The sequence below is a fragment of the Stegodyphus dumicola genome, chromosome 11 (assembly GCF_044657685.1).
Source record: "Stegodyphus dumicola isolate Sdum_Otavi_A_Nest chromosome 11, ASM4465768v1".
NCBI lineage: Eukaryota > Metazoa > Arthropoda > Arachnida > Araneae > Eresidae > Stegodyphus > Stegodyphus dumicola.
Window position 1 is genome coordinate 108,993,340 of NC_140778.1, and position 25,953 is coordinate 109,019,292.

Below are 25,953 nucleotides of genomic sequence, written 5' to 3' on the forward strand. Positions count from 1 at the left end.
AATGTTCCCTCTATGCGCTCCTACTGGCAAAACATGGTACTACAACAGCTCTGCCCACCAAACAATTAGTTCGATATCTTTTGGGTACCCCCCCCTCGTATATATATATATGGCGGAAGCTAGCCATTTTAGGCCTTGGCAATAACTAAGCGATTGTGATTTTATTACAGAGGCACCTAATCTGTGACCACGGTTACCTCTTATGATGAGGGACAGACAATTTACATCCACGCCTTCTCTGGCCCTTCGGTATGATAGGCCCTTCGGCCAATCCAAATCCAGGCCCTTCGGTATGATAGAGTCACTAACCACTTTCCCGTCTGGGCGGCTAAAACCTAAATTACACTTTAAAAATTAAGTATAACGGTAATTTATAAATTCGGAACAGAGCACTATTATTAGAAGTATGCGGAACTAGCGTCTTGTTAGCAGTTGTAAAATTAATAAAATTATTATCTATTTGTTTCCGAAATGATTTTGAAATAATATATATATGTAGAGTAAAGCCGCTTTTTGCTTTAGTGTAGTATTTATGTGTTATAAAATAAAAAACAAATACCCCCAAAATATATAAAATTAATAAGTACAAAAAAGTTTTAAATCATTAAAAAATAAATAAATAAATAAAAACTTGAGTTTTCTTATCCCTAAACTTTCTCGAGCTAATGTAGCTCCCTCTAATGTGCATCATGTTAACCAATTATGCAATTTTCCTATTTCTGCTCACTACTTAGATATTTTTCTGATGTGGAGGTACATGGTTTTGAACCACAGGCACTCCGTAACTTGTAATCATGGCATTGGCATCAGACGCAATGCAAGGACAAGATCAACACGTGCAACCTTCGCATTAATTTTATTGCAAAGTTTGAACTTAAAAACTATCAGTAGCTCAGCAGGAGTCACAGGACTGCCGCCACACTCCTGATAGGACAACACTAGTCTTCTGTCATCGCATCCTCGCCCGCCAGGGAGATTTCAGAAATGTCTTAGAATTATGTCTCAGTATTTTCTTATTTTTACTGTATTTTATCTTAAGGTGCACACCTTTATGGTGGACCAATTTGACGAGCCCTTATGTATGAGGCCCCTCGTAGGATTCTGTGATAAGTTCTGATAAGAGCGGAATTAATTCCCGCTGTAAATCAGAATATGCAACCAAAGCATCAAAGCACCCAGGCAATATGAAATGGACTGTGAAATATTTAAAAAAATCTGATGTGTACACCACATGACTTCCTTGTACGGAATATTAAATTATGCACATTTTTCCTGCATTTCATTTAAACACATTGAACTGAATTAAATCTACTTCGTCAGTAGCGTATAAACCACAATAGAATAAATACACTCTATAAAATTCACTATATTTATTTACCATAGTGATACTATGACACTAGGCTCACTTAACAGCATTACATCTCATTCATTTTACAACTCAGAATGCACAAAAATTATATCAGCTGAAGAATTATCGAATCGTTGCCACATGTTCTATTTAACTGCTATAACAAATCTAAAATTATCTACAAAAGAAATTAAACAAAAAAAAAAAAAAAAAAAAAAAAAAAAAAAGAAACAGTTTTTTCACAGATGATTCAGCGCCGCTTATCTAATGCGCATGCGCTACTCATAAACATTCTAATCTGGCCGAGGCAGAGTGGCGACAATATTTGCTGCTAATACGAATCACTTATTTCCTCAAATATCGTTAGGAATATATTTCTCATTCAATTAATTAAGTTCTCACTTCACGGCAAGGCAAGGCAAAATGCATAAAAACTCAAAATAATTTTTTAGTAAAAATTGAAAGATACAGAAAAACATAAAATAACAAGTGTAATTAAGACAATTAAAAAACAATTTTTACAATTACAATTACAGTTTCTAAGCAAATACAAGCAATTCAGCCGGCAGACAAAATGGCAGATTTTTCGGAAAGTTTACTTTTGGCCTCACTTGGGAAAAATACATTGAAGGCGTAGAAACCGACTTGTTGTGGACGCTACGCTGAGTCAATATATGAGATAATTTAATAACTTAAATGATAATTCAAGAATTGATTAAGCATAATTTAATTCTCAATAATAAAAGAAGGTGTTATCTTTGTTGCTGCGAAGCTTAGTTTCTCTAGAATGGCAACAAATCATCTATTATGCTAAGTTTCAAATGTAAACAAATATGGCTGCTATGGTAAAGAAATAGGCTTACCACATATAAACAACTTTTAAATTGTTGATAATTCTGCAAATATTGCATTCAGCTTTAAAGGTATAAAAAATTTAATCGGAAGATAAGAACAACGTTAAATCAATCATTTTTAAAGTAAAAAGTGCCCAATTTGCCAACATATAAAAATAAAAAACTGAACTCACTGAGCCGGGTAACACAGTGAGTATATATATATATATATATATATATATATATATATACTCACAGACAGACGTCTGTACAAGGTGATTCTAAATTGTTTTTACAATTAAGAGTGGTGATAGTACTTATCCAGATGAGCAATAATTACCATAGAACATAGGGTCGCATTCCACTCTGAGAGGCAGAAAAGAAAAATATTAGAATTCCAACCTGAACTTAAACAGTCATGGGAGAGCGAATTAACGAGACCAAATGTTGCACAATCAGTTTAGTGGAAAACTCACAGAGAGTGTACAGAATGGATGAAACCGAAAACTTGACGTTCGAGTGTTAATTCGAGCTATTAGTTTAAAGATAGGCTTAAAGTATTTATAAGGACAACTTCGATGGCAGACATTCAAATGCACATCTTTTGGTTGGCAAGATCTGAACCTCGCAAACAATTGCTACAAGTTAATTATCTAATCAAGGGCTGAATATTATCAACTAACTGCAACTTCCGCTGCATGCCGAGATTAGCACGAAAGGTTCATGCTGTGTTCCGGCTGTCAGAACTTTGTGTCCTATAGAAGGACGCTTCAAGTAGAATGAGCGCAGCACATAAGTCCAGGAGGACAAGATAGAAGATGGCTATCAAGGTAGTTCCCCCCTACTAGATAATTTCCCTTAATAATTAATTTAGATAATTAACTTGTTTCAATCGTTTGCGAGGTTGAGACCTTGCCAACCAAAGATGTGCATTTGAGTGTTTGCCATCAAAGTCTGAGCTCTAATTAACACTCGAATGCCAAGTTTTCGGTTTTATCCGTTTCGTGCATTCTCTGTGAGTTTTTCACTAAAATGATTGTGCAACATTTGGTCTCTTTCATTCGCTCTCCCAACATTGTTGTAAGTTCAGGTTGGAATTCTAATATGCCTCTTTTCTCCCTCTCACAGTGAAGTGCGACCCTATATTCTATGGCAATTATTGTTAATCTGGATGAGTACTATGACCCCTCTTGTAAAAGCAATTTAGAATTACTCTGTATATATATATATACTTTTGGTGCCGCCGACAGCAACCAAAAAGGGAGGTGCACATCTACATGTTACAGCAGTTCTATATACAGAAGTTCAACGTTCTGAGACTACTCGTTTTTGAGTTATATGAGATACATACATACGTATGTACACACAACCATGAAAAAAATCTCTTCTGAATCCATTTTAAATCAGTTTTTTAATTCTTTTGGGAAAATATAATCCTTTATCCTTTATCCTGTCTTTACGTACAGATGTCACGCACAAATCATCGTTAAATTGCATTCGATAGCGATCAAAATGCACATTTTCGTTGAAATATGGTACCCGGAATTTTTCGTGATTACTATACTTAGTGCAAAGAAGTAAAAAGGATGCTGTATTTCGATTCAGATTTTATTTAATACAAATTCACAAGACAATGATTTATAATAATTGTTTTTGATTGCATTGAGGTGTCTCCAATTCCATATATAAAATTCTTCAAGTATTTGCTCATTGTAGTTATTCATTTGTCTTCTGAGTTTGTCTGATATTGTACATATTTATTGTGGCTTCGAGTAGAATTCTATAAATAATTTAAAGTTATCGGCTAGAGTTACGAATCTGAAATTTTTTTAAGGATATCTGATAAAAATCTATTTCATTGTCGCCTTACGATTAGGGCAAGCATTAATGACCTATGCAACATTACAAATTTCCTATGAAAAGAAGATAATATTAATTTTTTTCGTTAACTACCACTATTACTTTAAAGTTAAGCTTAAAGTATTTATAAGGATAACGTTGTTTCTTTCACGACAGCTGTTCGGCAGTGTTCTTAAAGCGTCTTAGTGTTTTGACCGTGACACGCGGCAGTTCGTGCCCGAAGGAATGTATACAGATCAGGCAGAACTTTATGTACTGTGACCAATTAGGAACTTGCTGAGCGGCTTTTTGTTTCGTTTGAATAGTGGTGTAATACGAGTAGGATTTTATCTTGTATTTATACTTTATTTTTATTTGTAATCTACTTAGCAGCGATTAAGTTAATTTCATAACTGTATCATACTCTTATTCCAAATACTACTGCAGTTTAGGCACAAAATCATGTTGCCAAGTTAAGTTTTTAGATTCCAGAAAGGTCAGGTTATTTGAATACGACAGAGCCATGAGGGCTATCTGCGTAGAAAGAGGTATGCCTCTGTGGAGGACATTTTCAGGGGACCTGGCTCTTATTCATGTTAGACATGGGGAAAGGCACAAAAACCAACCATACAAGCCAGCTCGTTCGCTTAGGTTTCAACCCAAGCTAGGTCGAACTCCCAGTATTCAACGGTTTTAACCATTCGGCCTCTGGTGGACATCTTGATTCCAAGAAGAATAGATCAGTATTTTTGTTTGTTTGTTTGTTTGTTGTTCCAGTGGCGAGTTGTAGGGTAATTTTTGAAAACTTTTAATTGGCTGTGTTTCTTCAAAGCGTCCATGCTTTTTTCACATAACTTGGATAAAATCTCTTTCTAGTTTCTGAATTAGAACAGCTCAGCCAATTGAGAAGCAGTTCTTATTAATATCTTCCTCTTTGGCAAACAAATACCGAAAACCAACAAACGTATTTTTCAAAAATACTGAGTTATCAAATATTGTGTTAAAATATTTTTATTAAATTGCTTACGACAATTATGTGAAAGAGAACGTTTAATGTATGATAATTAAGCGGATTTAGTGTGAAATGTCTCTTTCAAAACAAAAAAAGGAAGTTGTCATACACACGTCTATAACTACGCAAGTACTCACGCAGGGGCATCACCAGCCTTGAAACTGATAATAAGATACGATGACTCTACTTACACCTGAATACGTTAATCAAACTCATTACAGGGGCTGCCTTACTTGATGAATTTATATTTTAAATATTAACCCCAAACAAAGCACAGCATCGTTTAAAAAAAACGCAGATTCCTGAAATATAGGTTTAGAAATTTTGAAGAAATGTTATTCAGGTATCCTTTTATGAAATAAAATTTTACAATTTCATTTTTATGGGTCTTTCATTCTTTAGATTTCCCATTCACTCCTTTTACTCGATTCAATATTTAGATACTTTTTGAAACATTATCTATAAGGCAACACTGCTTGGCAGTGCCATAAGAAGGGAGGAAGCTGAAAAAAAAATCCTATCGCTGTTGCTTGCATGATTAAAATACATTAAACCACTTCCAAACCGAGATCTGCGGAACGCGATTTCACATATACGCGTTACGTTAGTTTTTCCTTTTAATTTGTCCCAGACTAGAAATTAATTTGCACGTGATTCAACGTTCGTTCAGCAACATTGAATGCTTTCTGACATCAGCTCTTGCCAGAAGTTATCAACAATTGCAAAGGATTTTCATTGACTGAAAAAGATACCAAAATATTGTATAAATTGCAAAAGCAATTGGCGACGAAGGATTTTCAGATAAGTCAAATATTTTATAGCGGAAAGAAGAATACAGAATTGGATTATAATACCAGCCGACAATAAAATTAGTGACTAAACATGAACGCCGTCAAAATAATACAAATAATGAACCTTCTACAAATCAGTAGGGAGTACCGTACAACTTCGACAGCAGTCCTGCAGTTCCTAATTGGTTACTATTGGATCACCATTTACAGAGACGGATCGTATACTGAAGCAGCCACAGGCTGTGGTCTCTGTGTCCTGCTAAATAATATTGTGAAAAAGAACTTGAAAAAGAATAATCATAACTCAACATTTTAAGCTGAATTGACGGCAATAAAGAAAGCTATTCAACTCTCCTATAGATTCGATACACAAGCCCATATATGCAGTGACTCTCTATCTAGCTTGGAGGCAATTGGTGGTATAAATTACAGAAATCCACTAGTCATAGAAATTAAAAAATTATTCCTCAACATAACGTCAGAATTTCGTCCACAGTTGTACCGGGTTCCAGCACATGCGAGTATAGTTGGTAATGAGCTTGCTGACAAACTTGCCAATTAAGCAGCAATTGGCAGGAGCTTGCTGGAACATCCCTTGCCCAAAAGGATTACATACAAGCGTTTAATAAATCACTGGCAATCCAAATGGAATATTGCAACAACGGGAAGATGGACTTTTCGTTTTTTATCCCCATGTCTCTACTAAAATGTTTATATTTTCGTCTGCATAGACAGCCTTTCTTTCAGACCATGGACCTTTCATAACGTATCTTCATCAACTTTGTATTACAGAACTGGACACTTGTAAATGTGGCCAGCAAGGAACTCCGGATTATTACGCCTTTTTATGTTGTCTTACAAAAACTTTTCACTTAATCAAACCATCTGATCAATACTGAGAACAATGGACTTCACACCTATAAAAACTAAGGGAGCTCTTGCTAAACTGACTAAAATATTACAGTTCTGTAAAGAAAGATATTCATAATCATCAACTAGCTAAGTACTCGTTCGATAGCGATATTAATTCTCATCAACTAGCTAAGTACTCGTTCGATAGCGATATTAATTCTCATCAACTAGCTAAGAAATCGTTGCATAAACTTTTTATTTATTTTTTGTATATTCATTTATTTATTTATAATTTATATTTACATTTATTTATCGATATATATAAAGAAAAAAGTCTGTGTGTGTGTTTGTTCGCTAATAACTCAGTGACTACCATAACTATGGTCACCAAACATTTTACACTTCTTTTCTGGGTCCTGTTAAAGGTCGACTTCCACTTCCCCCCCAAAAAAAACCAGCTAAAATCAGCGATATTAATTAGAAACTCTTAAAACGCTAATTTTCGCCCTCGTTTTTTCGAGTGGCAACAGCGCGGATATCAGTAACAATGGTAACAGTGATATATCAGCAACAATGGCTGCGTGTCCTTGTTGTTGATATAATGAGAGAGAATTAGTTAATTTTTCTATCGAAATTTTTATTAGGTTTTATATCGCTCAAAATAATGATGTATTTGTTTTTATTTTTGCTGACCCAAATGGCAATCCCATACATCGTATAGATATATATCATATGATTCAATGATTAGTGGTACATGTATTGAATATTACTTTGTTTGTTTTAGCATTTTTTATGCATTACAATGGCGCATCATATTTTTTATGACGTGTAATATGTTATTATACGAATTTTCAAATGATGTCATAAGTAAAATAATACATTACTCTCAATTTACCTTAACTGGCATCGGGAATTTGCACTAGTTTATATATATATATATATATATTTATTTTATTTATATTATTTCTTTCTTCATTTATTAGTCCAAAGGGATTTGAATTCCGAAGGACTATTAGTTTCGTTTTGGCATTTTGCGTCGGACTCATAAATGTCGGTTCACTTTTCAAACTGTTGCCACAAAATGTTAGAGTCCTGCATTATATTTGAATAAATTAAATAATGAAAAATCTGCATAAATGTATGTATATTTCTCGTATTGTGATAAAACAACGGTACATAGAGTCATCGAATTTTGAATAACGTAATCCTCCAACGAATATGAGCACGTGGAAGATCAAATTTGAAATTTGAAATTTGTTTTATGATCGATTTCCTATTTTTTAAAACTTTGACGAATTTTTGATTAACAAACTCAAGGATTTCAAAGCGAGCAATGGCAACGTTGTGCAGAAAAAACATTTTTATCTCCAGCGCGTGAGTCTCTGTATCGGAAATTCTAAAGATATGCTCGTTTTAAAACTATTTTGCGATATTGCTGTTGCAATGGATTTTATGGTTTAAGTGCGAGGAACATGATATTTAATAAAGAAAGGTAACACACAAAATGTTAAAAAACGCCTCTTTGGACGTAATTTAAAATCTGAAACATTTCAGATTTTTTTTTAAATTTTTGTTTTTATTTTTTATTTTGTTTATTATATTATGTATTTGTAAAATTTAATCAGCACTTTTCACTTATTTAATTATAAGTGGTAATAAAAATCTTTTAACTTAACCTTTGTTTCGTTTTTGCTTTCAGTTATAACAATGTTTACATTTGTTTAAATTATACATACTTTTTGAGCCTGAATCTTTTTCAAAGAAATTTAATTCTGCGAAACTCGATTTCCTCGTATAGCAGTGTATTAATAACCCTACCTCCCGTTCCGCAAAGATTTACAGCATTCAAGAAGTAGTAGAATTTTCCGAAAGGAATGAAAAACTGTGAAATTTTAAGAAATTACCGGCTATTCTCAACGCCTTTCTATGAAGCTCTTGATTTTCGCGCTATATATAATGTATTACTGTAAACGAGAATCTGTGCGTATCCCCTTGTAACTGGCAGATATCGGAGATCATCATTTTGGGTAGAAGTTTACAACTTGATGTAGCCTTTCGGTAGAAGTTTATGACTTGATGTAGCCTTTGCTTCTTCTTTTACGTGTCTCCTAGGGCAATCAATTGTGAAGGCTTAAAATCCGGTCGATATAGCAGGGCCTGCACTAAGTATGGAGACTCAGGGAAGACTGCATAAAAGTAAAATAAGCATTTCTCGTAGTTTCGAGGTAAAGTTTAACTGTCTTTCTTTGTAAGGTTATTTAGCCATTTGAAGTCTACACAAAATCACGTGGACCCGCCTTTCTTCCAAACTAAGAAGATAGGTGGTGTCCAAAGACTAGGCGATGCCCTGCATCTTCTTCAGAAACTTTCAAACTTCCTCTTATTTGGCGAATGGAAGAAGCCTAGGATGTTGCATGATAGGGGAATAATTTCCAGTGTTGATTCAAAATTGCATCACAACCATGTGACCAACGTCATTTATCGAGGTTAAAGACATTTTTATACTCTGCTAAGTAATTTCCAGTTTGAATCTATTTAACATTTAATTAGGTACTTTAAGTTAAATCTTTTAATTCAGGTGGATTTTGCCTCTGACCGACGGATCTTCGCACGATATTTTTCGCAGCAGAACATGAAAAAAATTCTTTTTTAAAAAACATACGAGGCTTGTCACTTATGTTGGCAGTCCTGATCGGTATGTTTCCTTTTACTAAATCTACAAGAGTAGCTACAATTAAAAGTCCATTCGGACGTGTAGTTGACTTGTAGTTGACGTGTAGGAAAATAGTAATCCTTACTAGCATCTTTTCGTGATATTTTATTGCATCGCTAATGATACATTCCATTTTTGAAGGCATAGTAATATTATTGGGAGCAATTATCATGCAGCAGCTAATTTCATTTTCATCTACTCCAAACATCATCATTTTTTCATTAGATGGCCTCATTTCAGGATATGCATTTCTTCAGAAACATTTACAACAATATCAAGAGATTCGGTTCAAACTTGACAAGTCGTTATAAACTTGGAAAAACACCAAGCTTATAACACATAGATGATGACTTCCTGGACCTTGACTGGGGTCAGAAAGGGAGAGGGCAAGAATGCACTCGGTAGTTTATTCAGAAAGAAAAGCCTTCGTTATCAGAAAGTTTACCAGTGACTAAGCAGTAAGATCACTGGAATCTGGGCTCCAATCCTGCATATTGATTTCGTGATTTTCCCCATGGGTAGCGCTATTACGAGGCATTGCCATAAAAATGTCCTCCATGAAAAGATCATTCATCTTAGGCACAAGGGTATAAGATGAAGGGGGTTCCTAAGCACACGGGTCTCAATTCTCGAAGGCTTTTGGATGAAACATTGAGTATAAAAGGTTGGCTTTCCAGTTCATTACATGCGAAAGTTTCTGCCAGCTTCTGATGTATCCGACTTTCGGTTTGCTATATATTGGAAGGAAAGAGTTCAGGGTACAAAGCGCGAGAGTCGTTTTCAAATTGTAATAGGAAAATACAATTCATTTATGACATTTTGGGAAACTGAAATTTCAAACCCAAACTCGTAACCCTTCGAGGGTTAATGTAAACCAAATGATAGATGCAACGTAAACCGAGCTATGTGTTTGCTCTTGAAACAGTGGTTTTGTGTAAAGATAAAACCAGCTTGCACATTGTTATAGTGGTAATGGCATAACTGTCTGAAATTGATATTCCAGCACTAGAATACTTATAGCCTAGATGCACTGACGTGTGATTTTTGGGTGTTTTCGACACTGAAAATGTAATCGCTCAGGGAGTTGGTTCTCTTCTTATGAAGTAACGAAAAGACACAACGCTCATAGTGATGTATACGATGACATACAATATCGCTTTTTATGTCCTGGAACTGTTTCTAAAGTGCACTTTAACGTAATGTAAAAAATACGAACCTGATAAAGCAACCAATTCTGAATGAGAAAACTATAGCAATTCAAAATGAACCCATTTATGTTGACCGTAATTGAAACTATATATTCATAGTTCCTTCTACTTCAATGTATATTGCTAAGAATACTTAGAACTCGTAAATGTTCAAACTCAATTTTAAATACACTTACAATATTTATTTATAAAATCTTGACAACCCTTAAACTTCCATTCTGTTATCTCGTGGCAAAAAAACTGAAATAAATACTTGTATTTTATATTTACATATTGGTAACTTACCTATGCATTTTCCATTGCTTTCAACAAAACCATCTTCACAGGAGCACACCTTATTTCCTTTTTCAAAGTAGCACTGGCCGTGTTCTCCACAATCACAAACTGAAATATTCAAATGTGCGATATATTAGTGTGTGAATTCGTCGACTGCTTTTCAAGTCTTGAATAAATACTTATCGCTGAGCGAGGATTCTCATGTATCACCTGGTTCCTCGATTTTCACTATTACTAAATATTTAATGAGATAGTATATTGCAAAATCAGTATCTTGCAAGAAAAAAAAATAAAGACTTAATGGAGTATCATATAAACAAGACCCCCGATTCAATACCAGGCGTTTTACAGCACATTTAGTAATTTCTTATAATACTGTTATTTCTCTGACAAAAGCAATGAAATTGAGTATTGGGGTATTTTGGAAGAACTTTACAACTAAGCTCCCCGATCAACCTTACTTTACATCTTGTATAGACTATCGATTCTTTCAATAAAGATGTTTCATTTACCAAAGAAAAATTAAAAGCGGTTATTGTTCATTCTTTCGGCTGTGAAATATGTTATCAATTTTCTATTAACCAAACTAAGAGACAAATCCAGTTGCTTCAAAATAGTTTACTTCATAATAGAATACTCAAATTACACTGAAGAGCCAAAGCATTATGACCACCTATTCAATAATACCTTGCGCGACCTTTGGCCTGCGAAAAGCTGCACCTCGCCTTGGCATGGATGCCACAAGTTCTTGGTAGATGACTGGAAACAGGTTGTACCAAATGCCTATGTAGGGGATCACGCAAAGTAGAGATATTCCGAGTTAGGAGGCCAAAACATTAACTGGAATTTATCTTTATGGCTTCCCGAACCACTCCAACACTATTTGAGCCTTAAGACACTGGGCATTGTCCTGCTGGAAGATTCAATTTCGAGTTAGGAAGAGAGATGCAGCGTAAAGGTGCAACTTAACCGAAGTTATGTTCAGATAGTCGGTAGCTTTCGCGGTGTGTTCTACAACATGTTTTACTGTTGTGAACGGTCGGCCCCCAAAGCATAATACCGCCGCCACCAGCCTGTGTGTGAACTGCTGTGCAGAAGGGGGCAACTGTTTGCCTGGAAAACGGCGTCCTCTTATACGACCATCGACATGATGAATCAGAAATCTTGATTTTGAAATCAAATGTCTTAATCCGTGGTCCAGTCTCGATGTTCCCGGTTCCACTGTAGACGTAGTTGACAATGATGTTTGGTCAGCAGAGGCACACGAGTGGGACGTCTGCTAATCAGTCCCATATCCAACAGTGTTCGCTGAACTGTGTGTTCCGCAACACTAGCACTTGGACCTGTATTGTATCGGGTTATCAGCTGAGCTATTGTCTGGCGCCGATTTTGCTGTACCAAGCGGAACACTCTCCGAAGTCCTTTTTCTTTGATGACTCGCAGACGTCAAACACCTTGGCGTTTGCTGCTGGTTTCACCTTCATTTGTCCAATTTGCATAAGTACTAAACAATGGCGAGTCGTGCAGTTTCGGAGATACTCGTTCCAAGACTTCGAGCCATTATAATCTAGCTTATGCGAAATTCGCTTAGATGAGCAGCTTTGCCCATCACTCACAAAATTAAGTGCAAAAATTATTTCCTACCTGCTCCAATCCAATCAAAGCCGATGTTACCGGCTCAATAAAGTCTGCTCAGTGGGCACCTGATTTTGAAATTGTCTTTACCGGTGCCGTTGGGAGATCTGAGGTGACCCTACCTACTTCAAAAGCAGTTAAGTACTATTCTCGCTTTTAATCATGTGCCCTCAATGTCATCCAGACGAGTTCATTTAAAAATATGGAGATGGTCATAATATTTGGGCTCGTCAGTATATATTAATGACTAAAAAGTATTAGGAGATTTAACATTAAACGTTGCACGCACCCAAAACGCAGCTCCGGATATACGGCAACCGGTAACTGTATGCATGCAGTAAGTATAAGCGATAAGATATTTGAATAAATAACGTAATTTTATTGCAGTTTAATGGTTTCAGCAGCGTTTTGGGAAATGTCATTTGTTTTCACTTTTGGCGGTATTTTACGCTATGGATTTATGTGCTTAGCGTTGTTTCTTTCTCAGTTTGCATCATTAATTTTATATTTTTATCATCTTTAAACTATTTTTATCATCTTTAAACAAAGTCTGCTTGGCGAGATTTGCGCCGCCGAAACGGAAAAGTACTTAAAAATCTAATGTCATAAACAATGATTTTGCTTGCACAATGAAATTGTTTTCATACATTAGTATTGCAGAAAATTCAGACTTCATATGGCTACACTTGTAAACCAAAATCAAAAGCACTTTAATTGTTTTAAACATCTGTCAACTCTTAACGTGCGCAACAGATAGCGGTAAAGGCCAGAGTAGTAAACTCGCTGAACACTGGTAGTTCCGCCCGGGTTTAGAATCGTAGCGAACAGGCTGGCTGCATGGGCGTTTCGCGGCTTTTCCCACATGTAATTTCGATACGAGGCTGTTTCCCTTCGAAAGTCCTCCTAGAAGGCATCCCTTCGCTTAGGCAGCTGGCTCTCAATTCCTTTGCCATAATCAGAGAAACGCAATAAAATCTGTCAAGCTTTAATTTGCTGATTAGCGTTGGTTCTTTTACGCTTACCGAGGAAAATAGTAAGTGATGCTCATAGTAATAAAGTTACTACTGAGCATATTCTATTAGTTAAGTCTGATGTCCTTTTGGCATCGTTTATGCGACTTCAAAATTTTAAGTAAGATTTTCTATTTTAACTTTCCAAATATAATACACTGGGTCGCCAATAGGCGTAGTTCTCGCATATGTATCCTGACTGCGACATTTGATATAATGTTTCTTCTGAGAGAATGTGAAGCATATCGTTATGCTATAGGCCGAGAAGGAAGAAATTAAGTTATGGTTGCTCAATTTAACTGAAATCATCAACGGCCAAGCAGTAAAATCGCTGAACACTGGCTAGAATACTAACACACTTCAACCCTGGCTCAAATTTCGCGAATGGACTGACTACATGGGAGTTTTCGTAGATTTTACCATTTCTAACGTGGTTACGAGCCAGGTTTCTTAAAAAATTGTTCTTGAAAGCATTTCTCTTCTGTGCCGCTAGTCAGCTCTAGTGTGGTTAACCGTAATCAAATCATCCAGCCCGATCCTCAGTTTAGCTAGGCTTCAAGTAAAGATTCTAGTACAAATTTGCACAAAAAACTTCTGCTGCATTTCAATACTCATAGTAGAGTTTTCCTGAAGAATATTTCTCTTATTCTGAATTTAAAAAGGTGAAATTCAATAAAGTAGCCTAATCCTGTACAACATAATTTATCGAATAACCGTTAACTATAATTGAAATTTAATATAACATAACATATAATTACGTTCATTAAGATTTGACTATACTAGAATTTGATTGATTATAATATGCAAAATATCATTCTTATTTATTTCCGCTATTGTTATGTAATTATAAAACAATTTGTCTTTGTAAATGTATACAGAAAACACTTGAAGGATTAATGCCTAAGAGAAAGGATGACTTTGTGTAGTATTTTCTGATTGAATAACCGCAGTGTACTCTCTCTGTGACGAGGTTATATATAGGATGATACGATGGCTTTTACACTATGCTTTGCTTCGCAAAACTGCACACATGTATTTGATATTCGACTGTTTGGATAGAAAAACGGAAAAATGTCCTAACGCATAAAACACATATGTTAGCAAAAATTTGCCATCTTGAATTAGTTGGCGAACGTTTGATTGCTTGAAAAATCAATACTTGCATCTGTTTTCAAACAAGTATTGAATGCCTGCGTTTTCTGAATCCAAGTAATGCTGCACGAATTTCTGTGCTACTATACTTAAAAATAATACTGAACAAAATTGTCTATGGATGCGTTTTGAGTGCATTATTATAATAATTACAGGATTTGTCTGGAAAGTAGTAAGACTGAATTAAAAAAAAACAATTATTCACAATTTTGACGCATTCACTTAATACCTTTCAAAATGTGCCCCTTTTGCATCAGCACAGTATTTCCAGTGATTCTACCAATCACTGAAGGCTCCTTGGAATACAAACACTGGAATGCTCTTCAGCTTCTGGGAAGAGAAAGAAGTCTGAAGGAGAGATATCTGTATTGTAGGTTCGATGGCGAAGTTTGTGTGATGCCTTGTTTGGTCAGGAAATCCATGATAGCAAAGGCCCTGTGGCTCGACACATTGTCGTGATGGAGCCTCCATAATCAAGCGATTGCTGGGCAGGAGGAGCTGAGTCGTTCAAGTATTTTTTTTTTACAGGCATAGCCCAGATGCCGTTCCTCCTGACTTCTACCACTTTTCCCGACCGAAAACGTACAAGAAAGGACGACACCATGGCCCCGTCCAGGCTATTCAAAAGGCCGTAACGAGGGAGCTGAAGAGCATTCCAGTTCCTGCTTTCCAGAAAGCTTCCAGTGATTCGCAGAGTCGCGCGAAACACTGTGTTGATGCAGTATGGGCGTATTTTGGAAACTGTTAAGTCGATGCGTCAGAACTGTGAACAAATTATTATGAAATAATTCAATCCTATTATTTTCCTGTCAAATCTTGAATAGTTCTTTACTTTATTCTTTTTACCTATTTGAAATAAATACTTATATTGAAATGGATTAAAATCAGAAATATTTATTTCCGACTTTTCATAGAAAACTTGCTAGTCTTTAAAGACTCACAATAATTTAATGCGTTGTAAAGAGAAACTAGATTCTTGGATAAAATCAGCCGTAAAAACTGAATTAATTACTTTGAGAAAATATAAATCAGCAAAACCGATAAATCATTGAGTGAAAATATAACCAACCGCACTAACTACAAAAATAAATTGTTCAGACTAATTTTCATAGAAACCGACTCGTAGCAAGGCCACTATATACTGAGTGATCCTTATTAGAAAAAAAAATTCGCTTGCTATGCACCAAATTTGTAAACATTTATTCAAAATATTTTTATCGTTAATAAATATCAGAGAAGTAAAGAGGAAAATGTCGTCAGATATTTATGATGTCATGATTGATATTTATGATATTTATGACGACTTGCGTCATCCCAGAAGTCTTACATGTTTCTGAAAGGCAGAAGTATTTGCCTGCAGTGGAAAGGTGTTTGGACACCAGGGTACCTGAGCAACATTGCTCTACTCCTTGTGGGACATTTTAAAAGTTGCGAAAGTTGTTATGAAATTAACCTTAATTCTGCAGCTATGGAAATTTGTATCGTGACTGGCCCAGTGCCAAGAAAATTAGATCTGAATTCATGGCTTTTGTACCATTCTTGTAATATTAAGTTCGTATATTACATAAATGTCTAACATACTAACTTAATGCCAACATACAAGGAAGCCTGATCCCTCTCGGATGTTCAATGCTTTTGAATATATCAGGACAAAAGCATGAACATAAGTACTTGCCTGGTGAATAAGGTACACCCATTCATCAAATTTAATAAATAAATAAACTCGTATCAAATTCTCATTTCCGAACTCGTAATCCACATAATTTTGGTTAGTTCCAGGCTTAGAATCTACTATTTGGAAGAACTTTGTAATTAATTGGAAAGTAAACAATTACACTGGAATTCGCAATTTTTAATTTTGATTTTTATAATGTCTGTTGTTGCATAGTCAATGACTATAGCGTAGATAAGAATTTTTTTTGCATTGAAATTAATAATACCCTGAGGGATTTTCAAAATTCTACTCAAATCAATATCTCAAAATTTAAAAAAATGTACTCCAAATAAGTTTTATATCCGCAGTTTATAGAAAATTATAAAAAGTAAAATATTTTTTTTTAAAATTTTGTATGATCAATAATTATAAGAAACTAGGCTTAACAGATATATATCTAGTACTTTCAAGGATAAAATATATTCATTTAATCAAAAAAAAATTAACTTCCTTTTCATTTAAAATTCTCTTCTTTATTATTATTTTTCAGTTTCCATTCGTATTTTAGGTAAGTAAATTTAAAACAAGCATTTTTTAAAATTCCTTGTATAATTATAAATGAATTAACTTACACTAAACAGCTATTCTAAATTATGACAACTTTAGTCAGGATCACTTTGCTCAAATTAGGTAAAGTATGTATTGCATCCACAACAATTTTTTATTAAGAAATAGATTTACCTTCACACTTTTGCTATTTCTGTTCGTATCCAGGAGGACAATAGCATTTTTTGAGTCAATATGATAAATGACAATCAACACCATCGCCACACGCTTGCTGAACATTTTGAAAAGAAGTTTACCCAGAACACATCACCACCTAATGAGGATTTTTCTACCTTAGTAAACTCCACAGTTTCTAACTGGATGGATAACTTTAATACGCAGAGTCATCTTGAGCTCACTTCACCCCAAGAAATGCTTTGCATCATCAAAAACCTCAGGAACAGGAAGGCCCCTGGGCAGGACAATATAAATAATGTGGCGCTTAAGTGGCTGCCAATTAACATGGTCAACAGGTTCACAGGCATTCTAAACGCTTGCCTTTATAACAGTTATTTTCCGCAAATCTGGAAATCTGCTAAGATGATAGTACTCCCTAAACCGGGAAAAAATCTTACGAAAACAGAAGGATACAGGCCCATTAGCCTGTTACCCAGTATGGGTAAAATACTAGAAAGAATCAACCTTAGCCGTATTCAGCCTCACATGGATAAGCTACCTCTAGAACACTTTGGTTTTAGAAAAGCACTTTCCACGACTAAACAGCTAGTTCGACTCAACGAATTCATAGGCAGTGCTCTGCACAACAAGAGATATGTTGCCTTACTCATGCTGGACGTGGCGAAGGCGTTCGACCGCGTCTGGCATGAGGGGCTTATTTATAAGTTAATCAGCTTAAAGTTCAGTGATGCGCTGATTAAAATTATTTATTCTTTCCTGACAAACAGAACTTTCCACATTCAAATTGGAGAAAGTAAATCGATTATGAAAGAAGTAAAGGCCGGGGTCCCACAGGGATCTATTTTAGGACCAGTACTCTATCTTTTTTACGTAGCAGACTTACCTGCTGAACACCTTGATCAAAACTTCTTCATGGGGTGCTACGCAGATGATACAGCTTTCGCTGTCAAGTCTGGGACACCGAATTTTGCCCTAAAGAAACTGCAGAGATTTATGCCAAAGCTGGAACATTGGTGCGCCAAATGGAAAATAGCAATCAATGCTGATAAGTCCAAACTGCTAATCTTTAAGAAAAATAAGATGAATCATCCCTTGACAACACAACTGATACTCTTTGACACTGTAGTGCCTGTAGTCAAAAGTGCTACCTACCTTGGACTAAAATATTGTTCAAATTTCCTCTGGAAAGAACATATTAACTGCATTAGAGGAAAAACTATCGGAGTCTTACGAAGTCTCACGCCGCTTCTGTCTGCGACTTCCAGATTAGACTTAAAAAGGAAAAGACACATATATATATCTATCATACGTCCTATCTTCTCATATGCCTCTCCCGCCTGGGCAACTGTTCAGAAGACGGAGATAGACAAGTTACAAATTTTACAAAATAAAGCTCTTCGAATGATAGCTAATGCACATTATTACGTTTGAAATCACACTCTACACCGTGACTTGAAAATGGAATCCGTCGAGACGTATTTGCATAATGCTACCAACAGTTTCTTTAATAAGGCTCAGGAATGTGTACACATGACTGATCTTAATGTCTTGGATTATGTGATTCTTAATGAAGATGCCTCGTTAAGACCACTCGCGGCCCACCTCGCCAGGGACTTAAATTTCCCAACGTAAAATTTTCATGATGGGTACGCACTGCTCTTGTACATATTGTATATATTGTAATTATTTTTAATTTTATTTTTATTTTTCAATTGTATTTTATGTATTTCCTTTTTACGTTTCACTAGTATGTATGTAACAAAGTATGATATGTTTAATTTTTATGATGTGTCTGAAATGCAAATGTCAAGATTGAAATTGTTGGATTTTTTCTGTGTTTCTTGATGATCAACACAAACATTTCACACAGATCCTCACGGCTCCTGCTTTGCGATTTTCTTATTGTGCGCGCCTTTAAAGGCCTTGCGACGCATGGTCGCCCCCTGTAATCACCTTTGACCTCTCTAAACTTGTCAAGAAACTGCAACGTCATGTGCCCTTTGGGCTTATTTTCAAGAGCCGGACAAGTTGCGCAGCCGCGCGACATTTCGGCTATAGTCGCACAGACTAGACTAGACTAGACCATCGCCACAGTCACAAGCTGGATTAAGTAAAACATTTGTTTAGCATGTTTTATTCATGGTTATAGTTGCAAAATTTTGGGTGAATACACATACACGTGCAAAAAAATATGTAAACATGGTTACAGATATGATATATACGGTGGTATGATCTTAACTCCTTAAATTATGTCTATTACATTGAGTTATATTTTACATCACATTCTGTGACATTAATCTGCTGCACTTCCTAAGGTCATAGTGGTGTTTCTAGACATGGCTTCCTTACTCTTAATACTGTACATTATATTTTGATTCGCAGCTTTTCGGAAAACTTGCGTGAGAGTTTTCATTTTGCTAGAGATAGAAATTTCTATTTCTCCCGTTCGCGATTGCGTTGAGCAGAAAAAACGAACTATATAGTTCTGCGGATGGTTCCTGCTGAGAAGGAGACGAGGAGAGACGAACAGGTAGTCTGTCTTTTCGATTCTGAAGGTCCTGATGTCTGACCTTCCTGTAACGCCTATCTGATGACGTTTGGCGATGTAGCCAGGTGCTGTTATTCTCTCAAGCGTGCTGCAGAAACGTGATGCAAGGAGTCCTACTAAGGAACAGTTCATCGGAAGCAAGAATCTATTCAAGCATTCTGGATTATCTATCTACATAGCTAAATACCTGCCTATATGAAAAGGATTTTTAAGCAGGATCAAGTCACATTGTACCATTCTAGTATAGTTCATACGTTATCCATCGTATAAGTTCATTAATGTGTCAAAGTCTGACACGATACGTTTATCTATGTTGTTAAATCTTAAAAATAGAAAACATCGATTAAATTTTACGTTTTTAATATTTCAACTTGGTGCAGTTTATACTTCTGTAGCAGAGAATACCCATCACTGCGCGTGACTCTCAGGATTCTTCAAAGAACACAAAATCTTCAAATACAATGCATTTATTATACCGTTGAGGGATTATTTTTCATCAGTCTGTTATTTTCAATTATATCACAGAAATTATTTACTCCATATTGTTTAAACAATTATAAGGAAATACGTCAGGCAATCTGCCTATGCAAAAGGACGTTTCCATAGAGGACTTTACAAAGGAAAATTGATTTCATGTTTGTGTTTCATATGAGAAAAGAACGGAAGCTTTTAGGCAACCAAAGCGTTAGCCAGAGGTCCCACCCAGGTCAAATTGCCTAAGTATAACGGTTTTATCTGTTTGGTCACAGGCTGCCCGTTATTGTATATAACTGTTAGAATTTAAAATGGAGTAAACTGACGTAAATATTCGTTGTAAATCAGCTGATGGCTGACGTTATGAACAACAAATTTACAATGTATCAAAATGATATGTAGTTACTTTAAATGACGAAATTTATACACCACAATAGCATTCTAAAAGGAAAGGATATACACGACTTAAAATAAGCAGTAGGCTAATTTGCCCAGTTCGTGTTAAGGCTAAAAATATACTTTCCCCTTAAATTGTAGAGAACATATACTCACCTTCACATTTCCCATTATTTTCAATGTAATGGTCATGGCATTTACACATTTTTTCTCCGTGATAAAACGTACATTCCCCGTTCTCACCACAACTGCATTCTAAGAAAAAAAGTGTATACAAGACTTTTGTAATATGCAAGACTTTGTAATATTGGTCCAGTTGGCGATTAGTTAAAAATACGCATTAATTTCGAAAACATATACTCACTTTCACATTTTCCATCATTTTCAGCATAACCATGGTAGCATGTGCACAATTTTTTTCCTTCATGAAACGTGCATTTTCCTTTTTCGCCGCAGTCACACTCTAGAAAAGAAATATATGCAAAACTTTTAATACGTACTAGAGGGTATTTTTGTGAAGTTAACGTTTTGGTTAAAAATATTTTTTATTCTTAAGCTTGGGAAATTTCGTGCGGGTTGGATTAGCCACTAAGCAATATAAGCAGTTGCCTAGGGTATCAAGGAAAAGAGGCACTACAAATTTCCCCTTGCCGGTTTACCATGGAATGTATGGTGCAGCTAAACTAAAAACGAGGCAGATGGAATGAAGAAATAACTTCCATAAATACATGTAGGGACACCAGAAGTGTGTTTTCTAAGTGGTTAGGGCCTCTGAATGTCTTAATCCAGACCTGATTGCATGCTAGGGGTTCATACATATAGTTTTAGCAACTATGTTAAACAGATAACAATTCATTCAGCAAGATAAAAATTTATATATAGCAGAAAGAGAAAACTAGATACAAGGTAAATTCTCCTTAACATGCGACTAATGTCGCAGATCATTAAATTATTCACAAAGTTTATAACAATAATCAACGAACAGAAGCTCAGCACAGTCATACGACTCGTAACTCTGACTTAAAGGTGATATGTTTCTGAATTGATTAAAGGTCATATGTTTCTGAATTGATTGTACTGACTTTTGGCTCCGCGCATGTGGTATTTAGGGCCATCCAAGCACTTCAGGAATCTTCGAGAAAAATCGTTTATTTAAGACTTCAAAAATGCACTTTATGGAAACTTCCGTAATGTTACCAGCATTTAAAAAAAAATCTAAAGCTTTCAAATTTTACATTAAGCCCAAAACGGCGTTTTTTTTAAACATTTTGTGGGCTACTCTTATTTATTTAATATCATGTTCTTCGCACTTAACCCATATCATACCAAGCATTGGAAAAAAATAATACATTTTTATAAATTCTTAAATATGTGTTTCTCTAAGTCTGTGTATGCATATAAAACTTAAAAACTTCCCAAATTTCAATTAGTTTGATTAATACAGCCTGTCCTTTATGGGTCTTTCGCAATAACATCTTCAATTTGAAGCTTCAGAAAATCTTCATTAGCCTGTTGAACCCCCAGCTTTCTGCAAGATCGTTTTCTTGGAATAGAAAGTCCCAAATAGACAAATGCTATGTGTCTTCGAAAATCAAGCAAGCTCAGAATATGAATTCCGCCTTCAACCTCCGTGCATTAAGCTCATGTCAGCCCATGATCCCTCGCCGCCCGGCGACGCTACTCCGCCGGATAAGCACATGTTGGATTGGAGTGCACCTGTTGAACCTGAAAACACCGATTTTTGGATAACTCGAATATGGATACATCGAATAATCATGAGAATGGAAACATGGTATCTAAACCGGAAATAATTGTCTTAGAAATCCGCAAGCAGATCCGACAACTGGAAGATAGGATTAAAACGACTATAGATTTGAAAAAACACCTGGATTCTATCCGTGATGTATCTGTCCCCGACCAGTATACTCCGCAGATGACAAAGCAGATTGGTGACTGGAAATCAGAAGTGGAGCACCTTCGGGGTAAGTGCGATTTTTATACTACATTGTGTGCTAGGAAACCCCCTCAAATTCTGCTGAATGTTTTACTAATGTTCTTCGCACTAATGTGAGGATAATGCAAATGTCTCTGCAATAGGTAATGTAAATAATTCTAACGTTAAACGTAAATTACCGAAAAGTTCAGACTGTTCAGATGATTGTAATACTAGGGATAACGATGGTTTTATTAAACCCGGTATAATTTCAAAGCAAACTAAGTAGAAAACCCCTTTAAGAGATTCCACTAATCACATTGCAACCAAAAATAAATTTAGTCCACTTGACCAAAATGATAATAAATCACCTCCTGAGGTAGAGCAAAATGCAAACAGTCAACCCGACAACACCGCGAATCAAACGCAAATCCCGCCGCAGCAAAAATCTGTTCCTCCTGTAATGGTTAAACCACCGGATAACATGAAATTTAATCCCTACATGGAACAACTAGCAGATAGTTCAAAAGCAAAATTCTTTGGCTGTATTAACGGCGAATTCCTGAAAATTCTCCCATATACCCCTGATGATCACAGGATACTCACGAAATATCTACAGGATCATAAAGTTGAACACTATGTCATTAATGAGCGTCACCTAAGACCAGTTAAGGTCGTTATCCGAGGACTTCCAATAGATATGAAAACACATAATATAACTGACATTCTCTCGGAATCAGGATTTAAAATTCACAAAGTCACCCGAATGACCAGGAACCGCACCAGACAACCAATACCACTTTTTCAAGTGCAGCTCATACCCACGCCTAAAGTTGTTTATCAGATAACTCATATATCTCTCTTTATTATGAAAATTCAAAAATACGTAAACAAGAATTTGATACCTCAGTGTCATAACTGCCAGAAATGGCATCACTCTTCGGATAACTGTTTCTTAACTCCCCGTTGCGTGAAATGCGCCGGGGAACACAAATCTGCTCTATCCCCAAAAAAGACTTGATAGAAAATCCTGTTCGTGCAAATCGCAATAAATCTCACCCGGCATCCTATAGGGATTGTGAAAAGTTACCTAAACCTAAAAATAATAACTCACAGGGACCCAAAAAACTTAATGTTAACCAGCAAATGTTAACCAGCAAAGTCCTGAACCTGCAGGAGTTACATATAGCAGAATCTTTTGCTTCTGATACGAGTAGCCGTCGGGACTTCAATTCACCCCTGACTTTCGAGTTAGACGGACGCTTTTCTCCTCACTGCTGAAAAAACGACCTTGGACGTGATTCTGAGTTCAACGCGGAGTGTGAAGGAACTTCAGCCTCTCGCTTTGATTCTCCCTGCACTTGATTTTGCGTACTTCCTTTTTCTGTTAGCGGCTAATAGTAGGTTGGTGCTTTGGCCCCGGCTACGAGCACCGTAAAAAGGCCTAGCGAACCTAACAGCACGGCCTCGTGTCTATTGTTTCTACGACCTCTGCTCTTTACCTATTGAACAATGATTGAAAAGCTTTTTGACTTTCTCGGAGTGCTAATCACGGAGTACGAAGTGAGACCTGATGACAAGCCACTCACTGATAAGGAGAGTATGGAACTACGAGTACTTCGCGGTTTCAGAGCCACACTCCACAAAATAACTCTCCAAGTATCTGAAAACACTGACGTTAAGGAAAATATACCTGCTAGGAACCAACCGGAACCTGGACAATCTATGACAAACTTGGCTGCGGAATCTATGATAGTGGATGAGACGCGGACTAGCAGTAAACGCCCGCTCAGTCGCACCATTGAATTCAATATTCCAGTCGCTAACAGATTTTCCTTTGCTGAAGAAGGAACTCCACTGGACATGGACAGTTCGGATGATGGAAATTACACAGAAATTAAGAAATCTGTCCGGAAAACTAGACGAACGCGCGGGAAACGCCGTACTCCGGCTATAAACCCAGAAGGTAAAGAACAATCTGTGAATCCTGTTCCTAAGGAAGAGAAACTTCTGAATCTTGCCGCTCAGGAAGAAGAACCACGCGATTCGTCTGCCGTGATCGACACTGCCTTTCATCAACCAATCAGTGTGGATGGCCCTAACGCCCGAACACACGAGGTTGCTACCAGTAGTCATGATAATGTGGCGCCATATATTGGGGCTACTGAAAAGTCAGCTCACGCGAGTATGTCTTTGGCAGAAAGCGTAGCTCGGCCAATCAACATCTTGGATGAGGTCAAGTGCCCGGTTGGGCCAATGGATAGTGATGCTCGTGAAACTCAGACTGGAGCAACCCGAACTGAGGGTCAGTTTACTTTCCCGCACAGGACGGCGAAAATGCCGCCGATTTGCATTCGAGAAATCTTTCACTGAACTGCTTGAAAAGGAACAACTGACCGATTTCACCGCGAAAAAGAAAGGTGAAGGCAACTATGAAATACACACAAAAAATTCGGATAACTTCCGAAGCATGACTGCCCTTTTCGACAAAAAAGAATTTTCTTATCACTCGTTCCTTCTCCCTGAGGAGAAGAACCTCAAAGTTGCGATAAGAAATCTTCCCATTGATGCGAAACCCACGGACATTCAGGAGAAACTCCGTGAAAAAGATTTCACTGCGCTCAAAGTGGAACAACTGATGAAGGGCAGAGGAAAAGATAGGGCTAAAATTCCCATATTTCTGGTCACTCTTTCTAAGACCCCTAAAAACAATTAGATATATCATCTGAAATATCTAATGTACTTGCACATTAAAGTTGAAAGATATCGTGGTCGGCGTGGGCCGACACAATGCTTTCGATGTCAAAGGTACCATCACGCGCAGGCGGCGTGTCACCACCCGCCTCGCTGCTGTAAGTGTGCAGGCCCTCATGAAAGCCGGGATTGCACAGAACCTAAAGATTCTGAGCCGAAATGTTGTAACTGTCTCGGGAAGCATACCAGCAACTGGAGGAGCTGTGAGGCCTTCCCAAAGCAGAAACCCAATGCCCCCAAGTTTGATGAAAGGGTCATTGTCGATAAATCCTACGCCCAGGCTGATCAATCTGATATTTTCGCGGGGAAAATTCAGAAAGCTGTAGCGGACGCTCAGCAGGTCATGAAGAACCTTGCTGATCTTATAGCGCTTCTACACAATACAACTGCCATGGCATAAAAGTAAACTACAGTGAGGCCCAATACTAAGATAAATTATGGATCTTAGGTCCTTAGTAAAAATGACCCCAGTGACGATCATGACATGGAATGCGCAGAACATTATCACCAAAATTAGCGAACTGCAGGACTTTCTCACACACTACAACATCGACATTGCACTAATCACTGAGACACACGCTACGCCAGCGCACTCCCTCAGTATTGCTAACTATGGCAGATATCGCTGTGATAGGATCAGACATAGAGGCGGAGGTGCCGTAATCTATGTTAAGCGGAGTTTGGACTTTTGCTTCTACGCTTCTGACAATTCTGCTGTCAGAAAGCTGCAAGATCAGCACTTACAGAATTTGCTAAATAACCCCTTTCCCACCATAATCGG

At 36.6% G+C, this 25,953-nt stretch overlaps 1 protein-coding gene across 3 annotated transcripts in view; it reads right to left on the minus strand.

Moving 5' to 3' along the window:
- The window catches only part of LOC118191942 (uncharacterized), a 216,763-nt gene that overhangs the window by 140,328 nt on the left and 50,482 nt on the right, over window positions 1-25,953 (minus strand). For all 3 annotated transcript variants that reach the window (XM_085827079.1, XM_085827078.1, XM_085827077.1), the window contains exons 7-9: window positions 20,850-20,948; window positions 20,642-20,740; window positions 10,882-10,980 (exon numbers count right to left, since the gene is read on the minus strand). In XM_085827079.1, coding sequence (XP_085683205.1) covers window positions 10,882-10,980; window positions 20,642-20,740; window positions 20,850-20,948 — 297 coding nt within the window. The remainder of the gene's footprint in view (window positions 1-10,881; window positions 10,981-20,641; window positions 20,741-20,849; window positions 20,949-25,953) is intronic.